At 41.8% G+C, this 24,640-nt stretch overlaps 1 protein-coding gene across 3 annotated transcripts in view; it reads right to left on the bottom strand.

Annotated features, from left to right (window-relative positions):
* The window catches only part of NME8 (NME/NM23 family member 8), a 150,313-nt gene that overhangs the window by 24,459 nt on the left and 101,214 nt on the right, over positions 1–24,640 (bottom strand). Inside the window, exons 14-20 of one of the 3 annotated variants that reach the window (XM_075586637.1) lie at positions 16,190–16,334; positions 8,509–8,747; positions 7,698–7,850; positions 6,811–6,963; positions 6,247–6,399; positions 5,450–5,602; positions 606–713 (exon numbers count right to left, since the gene is read on the bottom strand). In XM_075586637.1, the coding sequence (XP_075442752.1) occupies positions 634–713; positions 5,450–5,602; positions 6,247–6,399; positions 6,811–6,963; positions 7,698–7,850; positions 8,509–8,747; positions 16,190–16,334 (1,076 nt within the window). In that variant the 3' untranslated portion in view covers positions 606–633. The remainder of the gene's footprint in view (positions 1–605; positions 714–5,449; positions 5,603–6,246; positions 6,400–6,810; positions 6,964–7,697; positions 7,851–8,508; positions 8,748–16,189; positions 16,335–24,640) is intronic. The other 2 variants (XM_075586638.1, XM_075586639.1) reach the window with 2 other exon arrangements.

Genomic DNA, 24,640 nt, shown 5'->3' with positions numbered 1-24,640 from the left:
ATTCCTGTCCTACCTCAGCTGGATGGAAGAGTTAAACAAGTAATGACTGACAGAGGACATGGAAGAAAAATAGAATTATTAATGATGCTACATAGAACTTAAACAGACTTGCAGAAAGGGAATAGAACATATTATATGCCAAACAAAGAGCCATCAAGTGTACAAAAAATGCATTTTTTTGTTTAATAAAGATCTACTGTAGGTTTTTTCTGTAACAGTTCACTCAAAGAAGTATACGTAAATATATTATGAAAAGTTAACATTAAATTAACATAACATTTATATGACAAAGCCATTAATATATACCCCTTTTTATGTATTATGGAAATATAAAAGCTTAATGGTAAGAACACTGCCTTTGAAGAGGGTGAACCTCATTCAAATTGTAGTGCCGGATTTACTTGTAACCTTCGACAAGTCACTTTATCTTCCTGCACCAAAATTATATTGGAATCTCCTCGGGGGAAGGCACTCGTGCGTGCAAATTTCTATGTGCAGCGCTGAATACGCGGTCAGTCCTGTATTAAAAATATATACTTTTATCATTTGTGTACGGAGGAACACTCTCCAGTACTGTTGTGTTCCGTTCTCATAATTCTGCATACCATTTCTGCAAACCAAGGAATGTCGCATCTATAGTGCTTTGTCATCTGACATCTGCGGTTCTGCCTGAGTCTGTATCTCGGATTCTGCGCTGCATTCATTGGTACCCTCTAAATAAACACAGACAATAAAAATAGGGATTTATGTATTGTGTATATATCAAAATTTATGCCATGATCTACAAATTTACCAAGAAATGGAAGATGTGCAGAGATGTCCTCAGGTTTAAGAGAGCCACATTGCATGCTAAGTTAATTTTATAAAATTATATTAGGAAAAAAAACCAAATACTACAAACAATTCTGTTTTTTATTTATTCTGCTGCTATCCAACTATCCATTCCATAAAAATCCTATACCAGAACTCTTTGACTGGTCAAGGGGCCAAAACCAGCCCAGTGAATGGTCTTGGCATTGATGCCTTTGGCATCTACTGTATCCTGTTTCTGCTAATTTTATTGTAGGTGCTAAGGCAACCAAGTACAATTTTTGACACTAAAATTCACTTTTAAGCAAAGGTAATATAAATATCTATGGTGAACATGTTCTAAAAGCTTGGAAAGTCTTGAAGTATAATATTTTTTATTGGACAAAAATACAGAGAAAAAAACTCGCTCTACCTGTAGGGTGCTACCTAAGTATATTTGCATTCTAGGAAGTTTGCTGTATATAGAGAGGGGGAGAAGAAAAGAGCGATATCCTTTTGATTGGTGCACTCCTTAGAAATCCCAAATATGTATGAAATTGGTACTTTACTTGTGTTCGTACCGGCTGAGGCATCTCTTAACAAAATATCTTACTAAACCTTGTTCATCATGTCTAGGAATGATAATGGCCTGACAGGTGGGAGCTAGGTTAAATGTGTAAGCACAAATACCTGAGGTATAAAATTAGGTCTAAACTTCAATACACTCAAATAAAAAAAAAATTTAAATTAAAATTAACACATGAGGGTAACTGATGAGTATATCCAGCTGATACAGACATTGTTGATGATGGATGTATATAATCCTGTTGTCTAGCTTCAAAACAATAGACCAGACTAATGCCTGTGACTAATGTCACTGTAATATCTCCATGAGCTATGTATGGTCAATGAGTATAAGTCAGCTTTATTCAGCTGACAGTATCAGATATCAAGTTTGTACAGGGATATTGATCAGATCGCCTGTATGTAAAATACTGGGCAGGTGATTCTAAATCGCGTTGCAATATGAGCCTTTTGCAGAGATATTAAGGGTGTCTGGTGGAAGCTATTCACAGTAGGTTCTATTAATTGGAGAACCTGCCTATAGCTTAATGGTCCACTAGTATCTCAAAAAGAGTTATTAATTGTAGTCTGGTTGCTACTATCTTTCTGTTAGTATAGTGCACTCTTGGAAACACTAACAAACTAGAGTCTTCTTAGCAGAGATTAAGTTGCCAATTAGTATCTGGCTTGAAGAAGTAAACACTTGAGAATTATTTTCTCTCAATTCTCTGATTGAAAGCTCACAAAGGCTAATTAGAACTCATATTGCAGTCTTGGTTGCCCCAGAGAGATCTCTGTTAACTTGAGAATGAACATAATAGTGCAGATAGGCAATCCAATAGATATAAGATTGTAGACGTCCCTGTTAGAGATACCCAATAGTTAGTGCAAGGGTGCAAGGGTGTGAATCAGACCAAAATTAATTCCTGGAAACTTGGTTAATAAAGCGATACCCTTTTTGCGGCTGTTTGCTCTGTACTTAAATATGAACACAGAATGGCAGGTCTAGCAGGGGTTTGAATCAACCTGTCTGTACATTGTGTAATACTAGTGATTCTGATTGCCCCTGGGTTGATCAGCTAGACACTGACTGACTCTGTAGTCTAAACATATCCACACAGATAATACCTGGAAGTTTGGTTAGTTGGGAGATAAACCTTAGTGTAGTTATTCAACCGTAATTACAAAAATATAAACGCAGAGTGGCAGGGCTGGCAAGGGTATGAATCAAAATGCCTATACATTGTACAATACTAGGCATGTGATTCTGATTCCCCCTTCTATACATTGTACAATACTAGGCATTTGATTTTGATTCCCCCTCTTGCTGCTAGTATCTCCACTGATGTCTCCGTTAGGCTACAGCCCCTGGTTTTGGCTGCTGCAGCAGTGCCTTGCGTCCTGGCGGCATGTGCACAGCTTAAAACCGTTATCTGCGGTCTGTAGGGAGTGATGGGAGGCGCTGGGGGCGTGGCCAAAATGGGGGCGTGAACGAACGACGCTGTCTCAGTTGCTGTGGCACCGTAAGCATCCATTACAGTATTTCTGCCATCTGTCTTGTACCAACACTGAGAGCATTCTTTTGACAATGATTTTATCATGTGAAAGAAAAAGGACCCAGTCTTTCAGCACTCAGTCACAAGGAATGTAATATTGTAAATTTAAAAATATACTTTATTTAAACCATGAATAAAAAATAGGGTGTTAAACGTAATTAAATTGTATTAAACAGCACGTGACTGTATCCTTGATAACCCGCCTGCGATTAGGTGGGTAGATATGGTAAGGTCCCTAATGAATATTGGGGATCAAACGCTACTGATAGTAGCTGCCTAGTAATATAGGAAAGAGGAGCCTGTGAGAGCCCACTCAAAGACACTCTCCATATAAGTGTATCCAGGCGTGTGGTACGCACTCAATTGATACACTGTGGATAAATACAGTAATACTGTGTGACATAATGCGAGCTTAGTTAGACCTATGTGATGTCTGTCCCTAGTAAAGATATGCACTGGTGACTGAATCCATTCATCAGTACTGTCAGAGCCAGGTCTATGGTGAGAACCTGTATAGCCCACACTGTTGATCATAGGTGCAGACTCATGGACACACTTGGTAATGGGATACAGGATAGTATGGCAAAAACTGGAGCATTAAGTAAGGTCATCTAGACACCTAACCTGCAGATAATATGTGTGGTAGAGACATCTGTAAATAGCAGTGGAGACAGTGGTGTTGTACAGGTGTTATTGACCAAAGTACACCTAAAATAGTGTCAATAAGGGATGTCAATATTATCTGCTGTTGCTGCCCAGTAAACGCTATAATGAGAGCCAAATGTAGACACTTAGTACATATAGACAATTTGCCCTTGAGTGAGCGTGGTAGAGTATTACGAAATCAGGGACAATGATTTCCCTGATTTCCCTCTGTTTTCAGAGTTTCGGCTTGGAGCACCCTCCCCGCCTCCTTCTCCCCCCCCTCCCTTTCGCTGCCATTGGTTCTGAGCACACAACGTGATGCGTCGCCGCACGAGAAGACACATTTCTTGTCTTCCCTGCTGGTTGATGCGCCACAGCGCTTCGTAAACCAAGACAGCAGAACCCATTGGGGTCTGCCTGATTGAGGCGAGTGTCTGGTGTGTGGCGCGCACACTGCCGTCACCACCGGGGACTTAGCCTTACTGCTTAGTGCAGGAGATGCTGATGTAGCTGGTCAGTGCGAGAGAATAAGTGTCGTGCAGCAGGATCAAGCCAGATACTAATTGGCAACTCAATCTCTGCTAAGAAGACTAGTTTGTAAGCGTTTCGAAAAAGTGCACTATACTAACAGAAAGATAGTAGCAACCAGACTGCTATTAATAACTCTTTTTGAAATACTAGTGGACCATTAAGGCAGGTTCTCCAATTAATAGCGGAATAAAGCTGACATACTCATTGACTATATTGACCATACATAGCTCACTGAGATATTACAGTGACATTAGTCACCAGCATTAGTCTGTCTATTGCTTTGAAGCTAGACAACAGGAATACAGTATTTACGTCCATCATCAGCAGTGTCTGTATCAGACGGATATACTCATCAGTTACCCTCATGTGTTATTTTTTTTAAATTTGTGTGTATTTATTTTATGATGTACAGTATTAAAGTTTAGTCTTAGTTTTATACCTGTTGCAGGGTACATGCAACTACACACGCGGGGTCTCTTGACAAGGCTTATTTATTTAGCCTTAAAAACATACAGCACACAAAACAAACTAGCTTCTCTTCAGCAGACAAAACAAAATAGCTTATCTTCAGCGTGGAAAACAAAGTAGTTTCTCTTTAGCATGGCAAACAAAGTAGTTTTTCTTTAGCATGGCAAACAAAGTAGTTTTTCTTCAGCATGGCAAACAAAGCAGTTTCTCACCAGCATGCAGGACACAACAGTTCATAAAAAATGTAATTTGCAAACAGACCTTATATCAGTAATCTCTTCAGTATTTCACTCCTGTCTCCTGACCAGCTAGGCTGCATGTGTGTACTGTACATCCTGGGGTTTTTAACACACCTTGATTAGGCAGCTGGGATCCAACTAATTGTCATGAGCTTCCCAGCTGAAGTTAACCTCATCACTGCTGCCCTGCAGACTAAACATATGTCTGCCAGTCATATAGCTGGTGGCTTTTATTTACCCTGTCACAATACCTATCATACAAATACCCTATATATTCAGGTATTTATGCTTACACATTTAACCTAGCACCCACCCTACCGGCCATTATCATCCCTAGACATGATGAACAAGGTTTAGTAAGATATTTTGTTAAGAGATAACTCAGCTGGTACGAACACTAGTAAAGTGCCAATTTAATACATACACCGGCTCATATTTGGGATTTCTTAGGAGTGCACCAATCAAAAGGATATCTCTCTTTTCGCCTCCCCTCAATATAATGTTTTATGTCTTTAAATGTATTCAAAATTATATTATAACACTGTTGGCCCTTTTACTCCTATTTCCCCCCCCCCCCCCTGATCTGGCCCCTTTTAAAAGTTGGTTCAAGAACCATGTCCTACACCTTAGACACAAAGCAATGCACAAATTTTGTACCGTATGTCATAGACACAGCCTTGTTTTCTAGGGGATGATCAGGTGATCTCTCCGATGAAGTGGCCAGCCCGATCCCTTCTGAAGTGGAAGTGTCTTCTGGAGCAATCACATGATCTGGAAGTGTTGGAAGTTCGGTGGCAGACCCCTGGACTTCTATAAGTTAAGTATCAGTGATTTATTTTCAATTGCATCATAGCCATCCCACTATTTAAGGTATTGAGAGAAGACTGATATGCTCCGATAAGCAGGGCATGGCCTTTGGCATCAACTGTATCCTGCTTATTCTCATTTTATTGTAGTTGCTAAGGCAGCCAAGTACAATTTTTGACACTAAAATTCACTTTTAAGCAAAGGTAATATAAATATATATGGTGATTGTGTTATAAAAGCGTGAAAAGTGTTGAAGTATAATATTTTTTATGTCTTTTTTTTTAACAATCTTGTTCATTTATTGGGGACTTGCAACAGAAATACATACAATAATAGCATTATATCATTGACAGTTAAGTTATAGGCATACGACTGCGGATTGTACAAGTCAACACCAATAAACTGTTTTCCTCATTATTTAAAGATGGGTTAAGGGGGCAGACAAAGGGGGGGGGGGGGGGAAGATGGGAAAGACAGAGAGAGAAGGGTGAGGGGGGGGGGATATGTCTTTAATTGGATTCAAAATTATATTATAACACTGTTGGCCCTTCACTCCTATTTTTTCCCCCTGATCTGGCCCCTTTTAATAGTTGGTTCAAGAACCCTGTCCTACACCTTAGACACAAAGCTACGCACAAATTTAGTACCGTATGTCATAGACACATCCTCGTTTTCTAGGGGATGATCAGGTGATCTCTCCAATGAAGTGGCCAGCCCGATCCCTTCTGAAGTGGAAGTGTCTTCTGGAGCAATCACATGATCTGGAAGTGTTGGAAGTTCGGTGGCAGACCCCTGGACCTCTATAGGTTAAAGTATCAGTGATTTATTTTCAGTTGCATCATAGCCATCCCACTATTTAAGGTATTAAGAGTAGACTGATATGTTCTGATAAGCAGGGCATGGCCTTTGGCATCAACTGTATCCTGCTTATTCTAATTTTATTGTAGTTGCTAAGGCAGCCAAGTACAATTTTTGACACTAAAATTCACTTGTAAGCAAATGTAATATAAATATATATGGTGAAGGTGTTATAAAAGCTTGAAAAGTCTTGAAATATAATATTTTTATGTCTTTAAATGGATTCAAAATTATATTATAACACTGTTGGCCCTTTCACTCCTATTTTTTCCCCCTGATCTGGCCCCTTTTAAAAGTTGGTTCAAGAACCCTGTCCTACACCTTAGACACAAAGCTACGCACAAATTTAGTACCGTATGTCATAGACACATCCTCGTTTTCTTCGGGATGATTAGGTGATCTCTCCGATGAAGTGGCCAGCCCGATCCCTTCTGAAGTGGAAGTGTCTTCTGGAGCAATCACATGATCTGGAAGTGTTGGAAGTTCGGTGGCAGACTCCTGGACCTCTATAGGTTAAAGTATCAGTGATTTATTTTCAATTGCATCATAGCCATCCCACTATTTAAGGTATTGAGAGTAGACTGATATGTTCTGATAAGCAGGGCATGGCCTTTGGCATCTACTGTATCCTGCTTATGCTAATTTTATTGTAGTTGCTAAGGCAGCGAAGTACAATTTTTCACACTACAATTCACTTGTAAGCAAAGGTAATATAAATATACAGGTGCGCCGACGAGTATTCTAAAACTTGCCTTAAACTTGCCTTGGAAAATCTGGGGCTATCAACAAGATCAAGGTACATGCTGGGTACATGCTGCAAACATTTCAGTGACATTTCTGCAGAGACTAATGGCCCATCCGATTAACACAGCAGGGGTCCCTGACAGTCCCATTCAGTTTAAATGGGACTGTCAAGGTGCCCCGCTGTTAATCCGATGGGCCATTAGTCTGTCTGCAGAAAAGTCACTGAAATGTTGCAGCATGTACCCAGCATGTACCTGGGTCTTGTTGGTGATTGCCCCAGATTTGCTTTAGAATACTCGTCGGCACAACAGTATATGGTGAAGGTGTTATAAAAGCTTGGAAAGTCTTGAAGTATAATATTTTTTATGTCTTTAAATGTATTCAAAATTATATTATAACACTGTTGGCCCTTTCACTCCTATTTTTCCCCCTGATCTGGCCTCTTTTAAAAGTTGGTTCAAGAACCTACACCTTAGACACAAAGCAAATTTAGTACCGTATGTCATAGACACTTCCTCGTTTTCTAGGGAATGATCAGATGAACTCTCCGATGAAGTGGCCAGCCCGATCCCTTCTGAAGTAGAAGTGTCTTCTGGAGCAATACCATGATCTGGAAGTGTTGGAGGTTCTGTGGCAGACCTCATGAACTCTAAAGGTTAAAGTATAAGTGATTTATTTTCAATTGCATCATAGTTATCACACTATTTAAGGAATTGAGAGTAGCCTGATATGTTCCGGTTAGCAGGGCATGTAAATGCTAATGACAAAATCTTGTTCTATCCCAGGACCCCAGCTATGATTCATAAGGTAGATTTTGGTTTTGTTCAAAACCAATTTTGAACTTGAGTAAGGAAATGTTGCCTTTAAAACACAGTAGTTCCTACAGAAGGAAACTAATATTTAGAGAGGTTCACAAGTTGGCTAGATTGGCAAATATTGGGCTTTTGTCACTTGCAAAAACGTTGTAAAGAATCATCTTTATACGTACATCTCTGCAATTAAAAGCAACTACTACTTGCATTACTGGCGTTGGATGCGGAGGAGAGTTGTGAATTTATTTACTGTATGTGATTTTGATCAGCAGTCTACTGCCTCTCATTACCAGCACCGTTGAAGGTTACGTTGAAAAGACCAGAAGATTGATCTGGTGAGTGCAGTAGTTCCTGCAATACGTGGACTTATACAAAACTATAATAGCAGAAATTATTTTTACAACATTTTCGGCAACCAATTTACAGGGAGACAATGCAACAAAGAGGTTGATTCTAGAAACAAATAAATTTTAGAGACAAAATACCCTACAGTACCTTCAGTGGTATGGTCATGGTCCACATTTATTTCCCCAAATATAAACTTCATACTTTCCACAGCATGTTTCTCACTAGATGAGCCATGGACAGAATTCTGCAAAATACTTTGGGCAAACTGAGCTCGAATAGAATTTGGACAGGACGTCTTTGCCACTTCTGGATCTGTCGGCCCGATTAGATTTCGCCATTCTTCTATTGCGTTTTCCTTGGTCAAAACCATGACGGTGGAATTACCTCTGCAGAAGAGAATGTAAAACTCATGCATCATTATGCTACTGTATAAATTGGTATAAATTGGTGCATGAGTTACTATTAGTGGAGGAGTACTGGAGGAGTATTTACAGTACATAAGAGAATGGTTGAAGAATCGTAGTACTGGGGGTCTAGAGTACAGCTGCTTTTTAATTTACAAACCACAAGCACCACTCCTTTCTTTATTTATAAATCTACTTTCTTTTTAACATACTTAGTTAAGTTATGGTGGGTAAAAAACAGTGACAAAAACCCTCCGCAGCAAAGCATATAGCAAATGGAAACATTACTGTATTTGCTATATGCTTTGCTGTGGAGGGTTTTTGTCACTTTTTTACCCACCATAACTTAACTAAGAATGGTAAAACCTATCCCTGCTTCATTTTTGCATAGCCAGTATAACCAACCCCACACTGAAGAGACCCATTAAGGTCGAATTAGTCTGTCTGTGGGTGGGTTTACTGGCTATGCATCTTAACCCTGGCTGTGCTCAAAGCTGTGACCATGCAGCAAGCTTAAGCCATTAGGGGAACCATGTTGAATGGTTTTGAAGCAAAAGGTGGCACGGTGTGCTCATTTGCATGTCATTTCCCAGAATCCCTTGCTGCAGTGGAAGTGCTGTGTGCTGGGTGATAATGGTGAAAGGCAGGGTTGCAGACCTGTCTAAGACATGCAAATGATCGTACAGCAATATTTCCATTTGCTATATTCTTTTTAAAATAAAGGGAAAATTTGGCTTATCGAAAATGTATTTTCCTGTAGTCTATCAGGCAGCACCATGGGTTATAGGCTCAACCTCCTGAGGTAGGACAGGAAAAAGCTTGCACCAGCCTGATATAGGGCACCTCCCCTTTACCTGTGCAGTATTGTTCATAGTAGTACATGGTTAGGTAAACACATTTTAGACAACAAGGTTCTCTTTATTATTATTATCATTATCATCGTTTATTTGTGAAGCGCCAACAAATTCCCATGAAACATTAATTTATTTTCAAACCATAGTACAAAGGAAGGGAAAGCTACGTGTGCTGCCTGATGGACTGAAGGAAAATACATTTTCGGTAAGCCAAATTTTCCCTTCCCTCTCCCTCCATCCAGCAGCATCATGGGATTTATTACAGCAATAGATAGGGAGGGAAAAGAAGAGGCACAGGAAACATAACAATTACAGCCTGTAAGACATTCCTGCCGAGGGCTACTTCTTGGGATGCCTGTACTGTACATCCAATGTAATAATGTTTTGTGAAAGTGTGCATATTTTTCATATAGCTGCCTTGTGGATCTGCTCTGGTGATGCCTTGGCTTTCTCAACCCAGCACGTCGCTCGCACTCTTGTAGACTGAGCTTTGGAATTTTCATGTTGGATCTTTGATACGGTACCGCTATTGTCTGTATGATCCATCTTGCAATACTTGAAGGCAGTTCAATCTCCTAATATGTTTGAAAAAATGATGACGCATTTGGATGTCATCAGAATCACCTTGTCTTCATGGATTGACATATATACATATTCACTTTGTCTTCACCGATTGACGGTTCTTTTATTGAAAGGGCCTGTGTTTCACTAACGTGTCTGGCAGAAGTCACTGTAATTATGAATGCCGGTTTCAATGACAGTGTAACGGTGCTCACCACAAACAAAACAGGGCTGCAGGGCTGAGGTGGGGATGTTGATAACCACTGACCTGCAACCAGGCAACCAAGTCCAGAGTGCTGTGAAGGTTGTTTTTTGTGAATAACCAAACTTTTTGTCCCGGGTTGTGCGTAGGAGTCTCGCGACGATGTCGGTCAGCCTGTTTTTTCTGCATAAAGACTGCTTTACGGAGATTGTCCTGAATCTTAGCCCAGGACTCTTGAAGATGCAGAATCCTGATGTCTGCTGCTGGTACCCTGGACCTGGGTCCTGCAGTAAGGAGAGCTGAGGTATGAAAGCCGAAGTTGGAAGAGAATGGTGAGTCTTGAGTTGACTCGTTGTGAAGGTTGTTATGAGAAAACTTGGCCCGGGGTAAAAGATCCGTCCAGTTGTTCTGGGTATCTGAGATGAAGAAGCGACGGATGAACTGTTCCAGTGATTGATTAGTTAATAATAATAATAATATGTTCTTGTATAGCACTGCTAGTTGTACGCAGCGCTTTACAGAGACATATTGCAGGCACAGGTCCCTGCCCCATGGAGCTTACAATCTATGTGGTTTTTTTGGTGGCTGGGGCACAGGGAGATAAAGTAACTTGCTCAAGGTCAGAAGGAGCTTTTAGAAGAATGGCCCCATTCCAGAACTTTTCTGCGATGTGCTGGTGCGGTGAAGAGCCGTCCCTCTGGAACTTGGAGACCTTCAGGAACATCGGACTGACCTTGCGCGATGTCTTCTAAAGAGTCGAAAGTATTGGCGTTGATGATACATGATGGAGGAAGTATGTGCCTCATGCACCAAAATCCCCCCACATAAATTGTAAGTGTCACGGGAGACTCCTGTGGCGGGTAGGATCTCGGTGGCCGGAACAGCAGGAGCGTAGTAGGGGTCACAATCAGAGGTCCGAGGCAGGCGGAAGATAGCGCAGTCAGGTAACAAGCAGAGGTCCGAGGCAGGCGGCAGATAGCGCAGTCAGGTAACAAGCAGAGGTCGGCAACGAGGAGACTGGAACAGGACAGGGGAGCAGGGACAGGTCTGGGAGCAGGGACTTAGAACAGGGAGCAGGGACTGAGACCAGGGAACAAACAGGGACAAGCCAGATTACCAGCAAGGGCCTTTACTGCGAACAGAATCAAATACAGGTACAGGAACAGATCAGGATCAAAGACAGAGGATTGTGCATAGGAGTCTGACATGAAACAAAGGCAGAGGAAACAAACAGGAAGCAAAGCTATAAGACAGAGAGAGGAGCAACAAGAAGACAGACAGACAGACAGACAGAGGAAGCCAGAGCAAACAGAAGGCAGCAGCACACCCGGTGGACAAAGAAGAACTATGGCTAGGCAGGAGGTCTAGGAGACCCTGACAGTAAGCTCTATGGGGCAGGGACAGTATCTGCAAAATGTCTCTGTAAAGTGCTACATAAAAAGATAGCATCACATTCTCAGGCCCATTCCTCGAAGGGGTGCGAGCCCTCTATACCAACCCCACCGCTCTCTTAAAACTCCCAGGTGGGCTCTCCAACCCAATAAAGATCAAAAATGGTACCAGGCAAGGTTTCCCCCTATCCCCCCTACTATTTGCCCTGTCCATAGAGCCACTAGCTGCTAGGATCAGAGCGGAACCCAGCTTAAAGTGCATTCCAATCGCAGACAGGGAATACAAAATATCCCTGTTTGCGGATGATGTTATTCTAACCTTGACTGAACCGCACACTTCCCTCCCCAACCTTGAGAAACTGTTGGACCAATTTAGTCGATTGTCTGATTACAAAATAAACACGGACAAATCTGAGGCCATCAACATCTCCCTCCCAGACCCTACATGGAAACTCTTACGAAACAATTTTAAATACAAGTGGAATAACTCTCATATCAAATATCTAGGGATAAAGATAGCGAGCTCGTACAGCTCATTGTATTAAGCCAACTACCCCCCTCTCTTCCGCCAGATCAAGAGAGACCTCGAGGCCTGGCATGCCCATCAGATCTCTTGGTTTGGAAGAATTGTGTCCACCAACATGAATATCCTCCCCCGATTACTCTATTACTTTCAGACCCTCCCTGTCCCTGTCCCACTAGCTGAATTGCGGAATATCCAAGCCCACATTCTCCGCTTTATTTGGCGGCAACGAAGGCCTAGGGTTCCGAGATCGGTGCTTTTGGCGTCAAAGACGAGAGGGGGCCTGGGGGCCCCGGATGTAGTCAGATATTACCAGGCGGCCCAGCTGAGGCAGGCGGTAATGTGGAATAACCCCTCGACCTCTAATTGCTGGTTAGAAATAGAGACGCATCACGCGTCCCCCACCCCCCTCTCGGCTCTACTATGGTCTCAGACCCACAAAAGCAGAAAGCCCCTGAGATTCGACCTCGGGGCAATGAGGTGCACGTGGTCGACATGGATTAAAACCAAAGGGAAACATGGCCTAGCTTCATCCCCCTCACAACTCACCCCCATTTTCGGGAACCTGGACTTCCCACCCGGCTGCTCCCGTACCCAATTCGGCCAATTTCAAGGCCTAAATATCAGAGTGATTGCGGATCTGCTGGAAAGTGATGAGGTCTTGCCCTTTCAAGAATTTAGGAATAAATTATCGTCCCCCTACCTCCCCATATTTCAATACCTGCAGATTAGGCACTTCATGAGCGCCCAATCCCCTAGCCTAAAATTCCCAGCGCGTTCCAGATTCGAGACCCTATGTCTCAAAGGAGAGTATCAGAAGGGCTTAATCTCTGAGGTATACAAAATATTGGAGGCAGCCCAATCCCCCCCCACCCACTCCTATATGCAAAAGTGGAGCGAAAACCTAAACACCCCATAGACCTGGAGGACAGGGAGGATGTCTGGGAGGCTGCTACCAAAACATCAATTTGCTCAGTCACGAAGGAAAATATCTACAAAATCCTATTCCAATGGTACCTGACCCCGAGTAGACTGAGCCAGATCTACCCAGGCACCTCCGACGTGTGCTGGAGGGGATGTGGTCAAAGGGGTGACATGTCCCACATTTGGTGGACATGCCTGAAGATCCAGAGGTTCTGGACCCGGATCCACGGCCTCCTGATTGAGACTTTGGACTTAGAGGTCCCCTTGGACCCCCTGACCTACGTGCTGGGGAAACCAATTGAAGACCTCCCTGTCCCTATAGCCAGACTTTCATCTGCGATCCTTATGGCCGTCAGATGTTGCATCGCTGCGGCCTGGAAACAAGTTAAGGCCCCCTCCAGGAGAACAGTAATTACAAGGATAGACAGGGTCATGAACATGGAGAGACTGACAGTCATGCTGAGGCAAAGAATACCTCAATTTTATAGAACCTGGGAGCCTTGGCCGGGGTCGGGAGCCCCGACACTGGTGCTAGCCCTACTGCAACACTAGAACCCTTACTACTGAGGGCCGATGCGCCCCCCCCGCCACAATCCCCCTCCTCCCCTCACCCCTCCCCCCCTGCTTTTTTCCCCATGTCGTTCCCAACTATCTACCCGCCCCTCGTCATCCCCTCTCTTTTCACCACTGTAAATGGAAAATAGGTTTATTGTGTGTTTCCAAATGCCTCCCTGTTATGTGCCGGTAATTTGTTTCTTTGACAAACTGTTCTGCCATGTTGTGATTGTTATACCTGTCAGTGCATCAAAAGACACCAATAAAGGAAAAATATTTAAAAAAAAAAAGATAGCATCACTATACAAGAACAAACAATTAATATTGCTCGTCCCAACAGTTTCTTCCGGGTGACTCCACCCGGCCACAATGTGGCTTCCTATGCCCGACTCATGTCAGACTGCTGCAGGGTGACTTTGGCAACTGCTGCAGGCTCCCCCTGTGTGAGACGTGATGTCAGATCCCACTCCTTTGCTCGATGGCTCGCGGTGCAAGATTCTTTCTGTCCTACCTCAGTAGGTGGTCTATAACCCATGGTGCTGCCTGGTAGACGTAGAGGGAAAAAGGTGTTTTTCAGAAGACTCCCTTTTTATAGCATAAAAATTGTATAACATTTTGGAAAATACTTAGCTCCATTATTTATAAATGTAAATAATAATGCAAGTAAGTGGCCCTGTTACTTTCCTAATGTAGAACAATTTATAGAATAAAAATACAGTTGAGCATTCCACTCACATGCTCCAAGTAGGTAAAACAGCAGTGTGACAGCTCATGGTCTAAAAGTCACGCTGTCCGGTCAAGCGCTCGTGCAGTAACCGGCTTCTCCTCCGCTGGTAACCAGTCGTGCTTGCTTATTGCTGACGTAGATGTCGACCGAGGTTGAGATGGTGGGCTTTGGTACTGGCTTCCAAGATTCAAGGAATGGCAACAGGTGCATGTAGAGGAAGACCCTACGCGTTTCACTCGAGTGGTGAGCTTCCTCACGGCTTCAGTGATTGCCAAATTGCAGTGATGTGGTTAAAATAGTCCTATGAAATGACATCACGGCGATAGTGGCAGCACATTGACTAACAGGTACCTTAATACACCATGATGGTAATTAAAAGGTAATGTCATTTCCATCAAACAGAACATTTGCTAGAGATAAGCAGGATTACGATAATGATAAAGTTAAAAATTGGTTAAAATCACCACAAGATGTAAGCAATTACCAAGGTGCATCTCATATCCACGTCCAAAAAGACCAAGACCAGACTTAATGCTGAAAACGCCTGATTTATTCTGATACCACGTGAGTGGGCATTTAAAATATCTTCATAGTACTTATTCACCAGATTAATAGCACATTTACACTATGTATATTTTCTTTTTCATGAATTATTGACAGTTTTGCACTTTGAAGTTTCTGCTGCCTTGCTACATGAGATGTTGGGAAACATCTCCTGAAAGAACTACAGCTCTCCTTTAGGGTGATATTTGTTATTTACTAAACCTTTTAGACTTTTTAGTCTATTATATTCACTTTAACTGGGAAAATTACAGTTCTCATACTATTGGTGTTTTGGTTCGCGCTTTTTGTTTGCTGCACTTTCCTAATGTAACAGTTTTATGTTATGTGGCATCGCTATAGGTTGTTATACCTTTAGCGATAAACATAAGGATTCTTCATAGAAGAAATGATAGTGTACAGAGCTTTCGAAACCTCATAGGTTTCTCATAAGGTTCTTCTTCAAGTGTATTTTGGCAGCACAGTTGGAAGGTAGCATGTACTGTAGGTTTTTATGTTTTACCCTTACCATTTTACAAACTTTAAATGAAAATGCTACAAAATAAAAATACTCCTGCTGAAGGTCACAGTAAAAAAAAAAAAAAAAAAGTACAAATATATATTTCTTATTTAATTTCTTTTAAAATAATTGTTACATACACATAAAGTCTCTAATACAGCCACAGAACAGGAGTTGGCCATTCCTTCATCGCCTCAATTTTATTGTTGTTTTTTCAGATTTTCTGGTCACTTTTCACATTTACATGTATTTTAAACCTTTAAAAACATACCATAATGGATACAGGTTAAACATTTCAACTTATATTTACTAAGCAGTGCTGTTTTATAACATATCTTCCAGCAACAGTGAACACCCTATGACTCTTTCCAGTGAGTAGGCTGTAAAGTGTCTTCCGGTGCCAGAATGTGCCTTATGGCAGAACACTGATTAGTAACTATATACCCTTTTATGGTAAGTACTGGAAGCCATCTCAGTCCAGGGCAATGCTATTGAAAGCTTAACTTATAAATAAACTGTATGCATGTAATACAAATAAAAAAGAGAGCACCTACTATTGAAGTACTCATTCATTTTTGCCCCATTGCACATGGAATAGACAAGGTGTAGTTACAGTACAGCACTTACTCTGACATGCAGTCAACTAAGTGATCAAAAAATGGTTTGCCTTCGTGAACCTTGTAAAATTGTGATGCCATTTCACGACTGAACCTGGTTTCCTTTATTTCACTTAAAGTAAATCCTGCTTCTTCAGCCTTATGAATAATGTCATCTGTAGAAATAACAGATTCAATCTTACAATGTAATATGAACACATCATACAACAAGTTAAAGTGATGTTCCCCCCTTCCCCCAGTAAATTGCCTGTTGAAAGATTTTGGAGAAAACATTGGGCAGGCTAAACAAACGATAATTAAATACTACAGTATATGCTATCCTAAATAGAAGACCATACAGTATCTTTCATGCAATCCAAACAAAAATGCTTCAAATGATTACATTGGAAAGGTTTAGAAAACCTATTTAGCACCTGTAATACTGTAGCTCCCTCATCTTACATTGAAAATAATGACAATGTGGTCCACATGCATTCTAAATGGATTTCATCTTTTGATTTTGATTTATATACAGTACTTCACCTGAACATAAAGCACCACTACTATTGAAGGTATATTTATACTGTATGTGAACTGCACAAGTACCCCCGCTTCAGTGTTGAAATGTATTTGTTATCAGTGGTGCACCGCTAGGTAAATAAGTATCAGAACGAGGAACAAGAAAATGAGACCTAGTGTGGGCACTCAACTGATAGTGTAAAGATGGGTTACTTAAAATAATCTTTAATGTCAACCAAGAAACTAAAATAATGGGTGTTACAAACAACTGTAATGCAGCTTTGATCCTAGTTCGAGTGCTGAAGATGCACTCTGGATCAACTACTAATATTGTATGATGACCCAAATGTATCAGTCACTCATATACTAAATCAAAGATTGATCTTGATCAAGCACTATTGATCATAGGTTCCCAAAGTAGGTGAACACAATAATTAAAATGTACGGGTATGTAGAGAGACCCTCACCTCAAGCGTAATACTAGGGCTGATAAACACTAAGGATAAGAGTGATAGTAACTGTATACACTGGTGTTCCAAGGTTTCAGGGTGGTATAGTATTGTGTAATGAGAGACCCATAAAGTTAGAGACACTAGGACAGTTTCCCAATAGTGTAGTTCATGACCCTATATATAGCGGTATATGCTTTAATAGGTCAAATCAGAGATTGATCAAAAATGTCCCCAGACAAGTTCTGGAAATGCACTTCATGAGGGGTTCATTAATGATGGTCACTTTTATTAGTTGTGTTAAAACAGGAATAATTTCCCAATGGTACAAATGGTGTTTTGAACCTAAATGTGTGTGTTCTAGCAGTTGACCACAATATCCCCAAGTAAGTACTTAGTGTGAATATCAGGGGGGGGGGGGGGTAGGGGAAAAAAAGATGGTCGCCAGACACGGTCACAATTGGATTAAGGGGAAGAACCATGATCCTAAAAATATTGGTATGCCTCCAGAGTCCCAATATGAATGTAACAATCTAATGGGCTAAATTACCAATCTAATGTGTTGATTTAAAGTTCCAAAGCCACAGAGGACCAGCTGATCAGTCAGGGTAACATAGGAAGGCTCCACGTGGCTCAGATATTAGTAGGTAGCCATATGATAGTTGTCTAAACCTTAGTGTATATACTTAGACAAGTGACCAGATGTCCCCAAATAAGTTCTAAGGGGGTTATGCACTAAGCAGTGATAAGTGCTTTTAAGTGAGATAAATGCCTTTATAGCGTGATACTGTCTGCTATGAGATTCACAAAGCAGTGATAAGTGCTTTTAAGTGGAAAAAAAAGCCATTATAACACGATACTGCACTGTTATCATTGCTTTGTGAATCTCACAGCAGGCAGTATCACGCTATAAAGGCATGTATCTCACTTAAAAGCACTTATCGCTGCTTTGTGCATAGCACCCAGAAAACCCACTTATCACTGCTTAGTGCATAACCCCCTATGTATGAACTACCAGAGGGCTTCTTAAATAATGGTCTGAAAATTCACTCTTTGTGGTACTAGGGTACTAGAAAGATCCCAAATCCTAATATGTAGGTACAAGTGTGGTGTTAGCAGAGTAAGGCCTGGGACCCGCTGCGCTCGTTGGCGCGGGCGGCAATGTAGCGAGTTCCCCACCAGCAGGGGAATCCTCGCGAGCCGGTCCCGGTCCCCACTGGCTGCACAGCTGACTACACGCTGTGGCGCGTCAGCCGCTAGGAGACACAAGAGAATGGTGTTTCCTAGCTTCGACGCGTCACGTGGTGTGGCTGTGAGCCAATGGGGAGGGGAGGCTGCGGGAGGAGGAGAGGCTTCGGGGAGCGGGGAGGAGTGTGGAGTGAAAGCAGCGTGAGTGCCTGTCTCTGTCTCTGTCTGTGTGTGTGTGTATATGTGTGTGCCTGAGTGCGTGCGTGCCTGTCTCTGTCTCTGTCTGTGTGTGTGTGTGTGTGTGTGTGTATGAGTGCGTGAGTGCCTGTCTGTGTGTCTGTGTGTGTGTGTGTGTATGTATGTATGTATGAGTGCCTGCGTGTGTGTGTTTTTTTTACTTACCTCCCGCTCCGGCCCCCTACGTCATGGCCGCGCCCCCTCACGTCATGGCCGCACCCCCCCCGACCCGTTTGGCCACGCCCCCCGCTACTACTGAAGTTTCCTGTAGACCGCAGATCGCGGTACAGCGAGTTGCACGCGCCGCCGGCAAGCAAGCCAGCCGTGCGGACGCGTGCAACGGGACCTTAGCCTAAGCCTCCAGGTATACCACTCGAACATTAACCATCTAAATGATTAAATCTCCTTCAATATACAGTAGTGGTGAAGTGAACTGAACATGGACCCGTGTGAGCCCTCAGAGAGACAGTTATGTCTAGTATATTGACTCGTTTACAAAGAGGCAAGCAGTGTAACCTCGTGTCATGTGTTGCTTAATACACGTCCTGCCTCTGCATGCACATGCATGTGAATGATTGCTGACGCGCGTGTTTCACGTGATACCGCTTCGTCAGGGCATGTTTAGGGGCTACTAAATGATCAAATGCAAATAATTAACCTTTCAGACCAGATACTCAATAAAGACCATGAGAGTGTTTTAAGAAAGGGCCTTTCCTTTTCTCCATCATCCCCTATGAACGTCTTTGAATGGGTGAAAGATTTGAATTTATTTGCACGAAAGTTAAAACTTCACAAATTTTTCAAATGCAGGGATGGGAGATTGGCCAACTCAGTTGGGGTCCCCCCACTAGACACTTTTGACATTGCATGCCTTAATGATATGGTGGATTTGGTTAATGAATCCAACCGTAACCCTGGGGAGGGACCTTTTACCGATTTTAAACCTAAATCCAAGTTTCTGCCCTTTGGGGATCAATACGCAAATATTGATGTATTTGTGGATCTAGTGACCAAGGATTTAGAAAAACTTCCAAGAATAAAATGCATCAATAACCTCGACCACAATGAAAGACAAGCACTCAAAGACCTTGAAAACAACAAAGACATAGTTATAAAACCTTTAGACAAGGATGGCAATTTAGTCATCATGCAGAGGGATAACTACAGTATATTAAAGAGAATTTAAGAATATTGTCAGATGTTAAATGATATGAAAAGTTGGAAAAAGACCCCACACTTGCATACAATAAAGAACTGATTAATATCCTTAACCAAGGCCTGCAGGACAAGTTAATTACACAACAGAAATATCAGTTAATATTGGTCAAAACACCTTAGATTGCCACCCTGTATAGTTTACCAAAAGCCCACAAGAATAAGTCACCACCGCCAGGACGCCCCATTGTGTCGGGCATTGGAAACTTTTCAGAAAAAGCAAGTCCCTACGTAGATAAGATTTTAAGACCTTTTGTGGTAGCCCTACCTTCCTACATTAAGGACACCAAGGACGTCCTAAACAAACTTGAAGGCATAACCACCAATTTTATTGAGAAACTTAACACCATTAACCTGAATTTAAAATTAACCTTTGAATATGATAGCAACTCCATTTGCTTCTTGGACTTGAGGATAACCAGGGGAATTAATGGGACATTAGACACTATCATATTCCGTAAAACCACTGCAACTAACAGCCTATTGCAAGCTGATAGTCACCATCCCAGGGCTTTAATAAACAGGATACCAACTGGCAATTTCTGTGGTTGAAAAGAAATTGCAGCAGTCAAACGGAATTCGAAATACAGACCTCCCTAATGAAAACACATTTCTTCGAGAGAGAGGCAACAGTCATAAAGTGGTCAAAAAGGCATACAAACGGGTCAAGTACTTGCTACGCGGAGAACTCCTCAAAGACAAACCTAAAGAATCAGAATGGGGACCAATAAGGTTTATTGGAACCTTCAATAATCATTGGAAACAGGCACAAAACATCTAACAAAAATATTGGTATATCCTACAATCCGATAATGACCTAAAGGAGGTGATTCACCACTATCCATCGCTGGTGAGCAGAAGGGCCAGAAATGTACGTGACATTATTGTGCATAGCCACCTAGCGGGCACAGCCCCACCGACGTGGCTCCCCAAAAAAACAACTGGGTGCTTTCAATGCCAGAGGTGTAAAGCGTGTACTTTGATGAAAGTCACAAAAGAATTCCCTAACCATAATGATTCAAAAACATACCAAATCTGCAAATGCATCAATTGCACCAGCACTGGAGTTATATACCTTGCTACTGTATGTGCATTTGCTGAAATAAATATGTTGGAAAACACAACGCCAATTTAAGACTTGTTTTAGAACTCCTAGGATCAATACGTAATACACTGGAGGTACGAGTAGCCAAACACGTGAACCAATGCCATAATGGTTATGTAAAAAGCCTTACAGTTCATTGGCATAGACCAATAGACCAGGCATAAGAAAGGGGGATTGGGATTCAGAACTTCTCAGACAAGAAGCTCGTTGGATCTATACCCTGGAAACCCTATCACCAAAGGGGTTCAACAAGGGTTTTGTTTTTACACCCTTTATCTAGAGCCTCTGACTGGTATCCTTCGACAGCTGCAGCAGTACTCATTATGCATGTTACCATCTTTTGGAAGTTATCCCATTAGCATTTCCTCAATACTCTGTACCCATTACACGACCAGGCTCCATAGCCACCTATGATCAATATATTTGATCTATTGGAACCCTGACAATACTGTAAAACATGATTATTCAGTACCTACGAATATCTGGCTTTTAAGTGGGAGTATCAACTTTTAAAATGAATGTTGTTCCTTTTGTCACAATACTGCACCATTATTAATGGCACAGTAAAATGTACTGTACCTAGACACTTGTATTTTCAGTTAAACCTAACTACAACTCTATTGCTGGCAACAACAGTATAGATCCTACTTGTCACTTGCACAACCCTATGTATCTGCTGTGTACAACCCAACTGTATGTATCTGTTTCAGGTGTTGTGTCCATTAAAACTAGGATTCAAGTAACTAGTACTGCCAGGGTATACTCTATGGTTTACCTGACTCCTCCTGTCTTATCAGTGTACTGGTTACAGGGATAGTAACCTGCCCGCTGGAATCAGGTACCTAAGGGGTTAACCACAAACACATTCCATTATTGATGCTGCTATAAAACACACTACAGCTCAAATGGGACACCCCCTCTAAATGTGCCCTGACAAAACGGTATCACGCGAAACACGTGCGTCAGCGATTATTCACATGCACGCGCATGCAGAGGCAGGATGTGTATTAAGCAACACATGACACGAGATTACACTGCTGCTACATTGTTGCAGTTACCTGCCTCTTTGTAAACGTGTCAATATACTAGACATCAATGTCTCTCTGAGGGCTCACACAGGTCCATGTTCAGTTCAGTTCAGTTCACGTCACCATTATGTTGAAGGAGATTTAATCATTTAGATTGTTAATGTTCGAGTGGTATACCTGGAGGCTTACTCTGCTAACACCACGCTTGTACCTATATATTAGGATTTGGGATCTTTCTCCTAGTACCACAAAGAGTGAATTTTCAGACCATTATTTAAAAACCCCTCTGGTAGTTCATACTCAGAACTTATTTAGGGACATCTGGTCACTTTTCTAAGTATATACACTAAGGTTTAGACAACTATCATATGGCCACCTACTAATACCTGAGCCACGTGGAGCCTTCTCCTATGTTACCCTGAATGTTCAGCTGTTCCTCTGTGGCTTTGGAACTCTAAATCCACTCATTAGATTGGTAATTTAGCCCATTAGATTGTTACATTCATATTGGGACTCTGGAGGCATTTGCTGTTACTATCGCGATCCAATATATTTAGGATCATGGTTGTACCCCTTTATCCAATTGTGACCGTGTCTGGCGACCATCTTTTTTTACCCCCACCCTGATATTCACACTAAGTACTCACTTGGGGATATTGTGGTCCTCTGCTAGAACACACACATTTAGGTTCAAACCACCATTTGTACCATTGGGAAATTATTCCTGTTTTAACACAACTAATAACAGTGACCATCATTAATGAACCCCTCATGAAGTTCATTTCCAGAACTTGTCTGGGGACATTTTTGATCAATCTCTGATTTTACCTATTAAAGCATCTACCACTATATATAGGGTCATGAACTACACTATTGGGAAACTGTCCTAGTGTCTCTAACTTTATGGGTCTCTCTTTACCCAATCACGTACCACCCTGACACCTTGGAACACCAGTGTATACAGTTACTATCACTCTTATCCTTAGTGTTTATCAGCCCTAGTATTACGCTTGAGGTGAGGGTCTCTCTACATACCCGTACATTTTAATTATTGTGTTCACCTACTTTGGGAACCTATGATCAATAGTGCTTGATCAAGATCAATCTTTGCTTTAGTATATGAGTGACTGATACATTTGGGTCATCATACAATATTAGTAGTTGATCCAGAGTGCTGAAGATGCACGAACTAGGATCAAAGCTGAATCACAGATGTTTGTAACACCCATTTTTCATGCAAATGAGCACACAGTGCCACCTTTTATCTCAAGCTCACATTACATGAACAACCCTTAGCCAATGCATGCTGTTTTAAATACAGCTTTTAAGCAAGGGCTTGGGAGATGCAAAGCCAGTAAACCCACTCACAGACATGTTTCAACATTGATGGGTATCATCAGTGTGAGGTTGGTACTGTGTGCTCATTTGCATGTCATTTCCCAGAATCCCTTGCTGCAGTGGAAGTGCTGTGTGCTGGGCGATAATGGTGAAAGACAGGGTTGCAGACCTGTCTAAGACATGCAAATGAATATACAGGAATATTTACAGATTATATATATATATATATATATATATATATATATATATATATATATATATATATATATATATATATATATATGATAAAGAATCACTGGCACTCCAATAGAAATTCAATAATGAATAGGTGCATGTCCCATATAAATAATAAAAGTATACATTACCGCATAGCAGCAAAAAGGAGACTGTCCTGGAACTAGATTCTATATTCCCTTGTCTCTCCTTTAGTTTATGGGATCCATTTCTCCCTTGTTCAGTTGCCTGTCATTTTCCCCTGTCCCAGCAGCTTTCTGCATCAGAGATGCAACATTATTGTTACATGTTGTAGCTCCCTCAGACATTTCTGTGAGTTGCTATAGCAACCCCAGCCTTTCCCTCAAATGAGCTGGTCTGCTTTCTCCCCCTCTGCTCTGCCCACAAATGGTCTGTCCCCAGGCTATCTTGCTACCCAGCATTCATTGTCACTTCCTTTTCCACCCCAGATCACAGTGAGTAAAGACCTGTAGCATCCCCCCCTGGTAAGGCCTTTCTCTCTTACCATAGTCTAACCTCATAGAAGCGTCCCACATAGAGAAGCACTCTCTGCCTACACTACACCTACAAGTTCCTGTGTTTTCTACTCCTGCAATAAAGTTAAGAAAGACATTAAGGACTTGTCATGCTTTGGAAGAGGGAAGACATGAGTTAAAGCTAACTGAAGCTATTCATACCTCAAAACGTGACCCTAGCTTCAGGATAGTAAGAGAGAGACCATGTACTAGAGGTCTACGCAGAAGCTATCACTCACAGCCTTCATGCTACAAAAGTGCAGCTCTACACAGCTATACAGCAAACAGCTACAGCTTTCTGCAAAATAAGCAGCATTTTAAACAGCACTGTAAAACACAGACCTGTGTTAGGGAATCATACAGTGGCTACTTCTCAAAGACTTTATGCTATACAGAATAGTCTCTGCCAGACAGGGCAGCAAGCTTTATACAGCAAACTGCACACAGCCTGCAGCCTTAACAGACAAGCAGCAGCTTACACTGCACAGCAGCTTTAACCAGCATCAACCCTGCACACAAGGTAGCAGCTTTGCAGACTGACAGTGCTTCTTACACAAACCTAATCGCCTTTCTCTGTCTGAGTTCACCCTCTGCACAGCCCCATAGTGAGGAGCCACCATCTCACCTACCCCTGCGCACGTCCCCATGGCTAGC

This window comes from Ascaphus truei, chromosome 2 (assembly GCF_040206685.1).
Source record: "Ascaphus truei isolate aAscTru1 chromosome 2, aAscTru1.hap1, whole genome shotgun sequence".
Taxonomy (NCBI): Eukaryota; Metazoa; Chordata; class Amphibia; order Anura; family Ascaphidae; genus Ascaphus; species Ascaphus truei.
The sequence above is the reverse complement of the archived record's forward strand: the minus strand, read 5'-3'. Positions and strand labels throughout refer to the sequence as shown.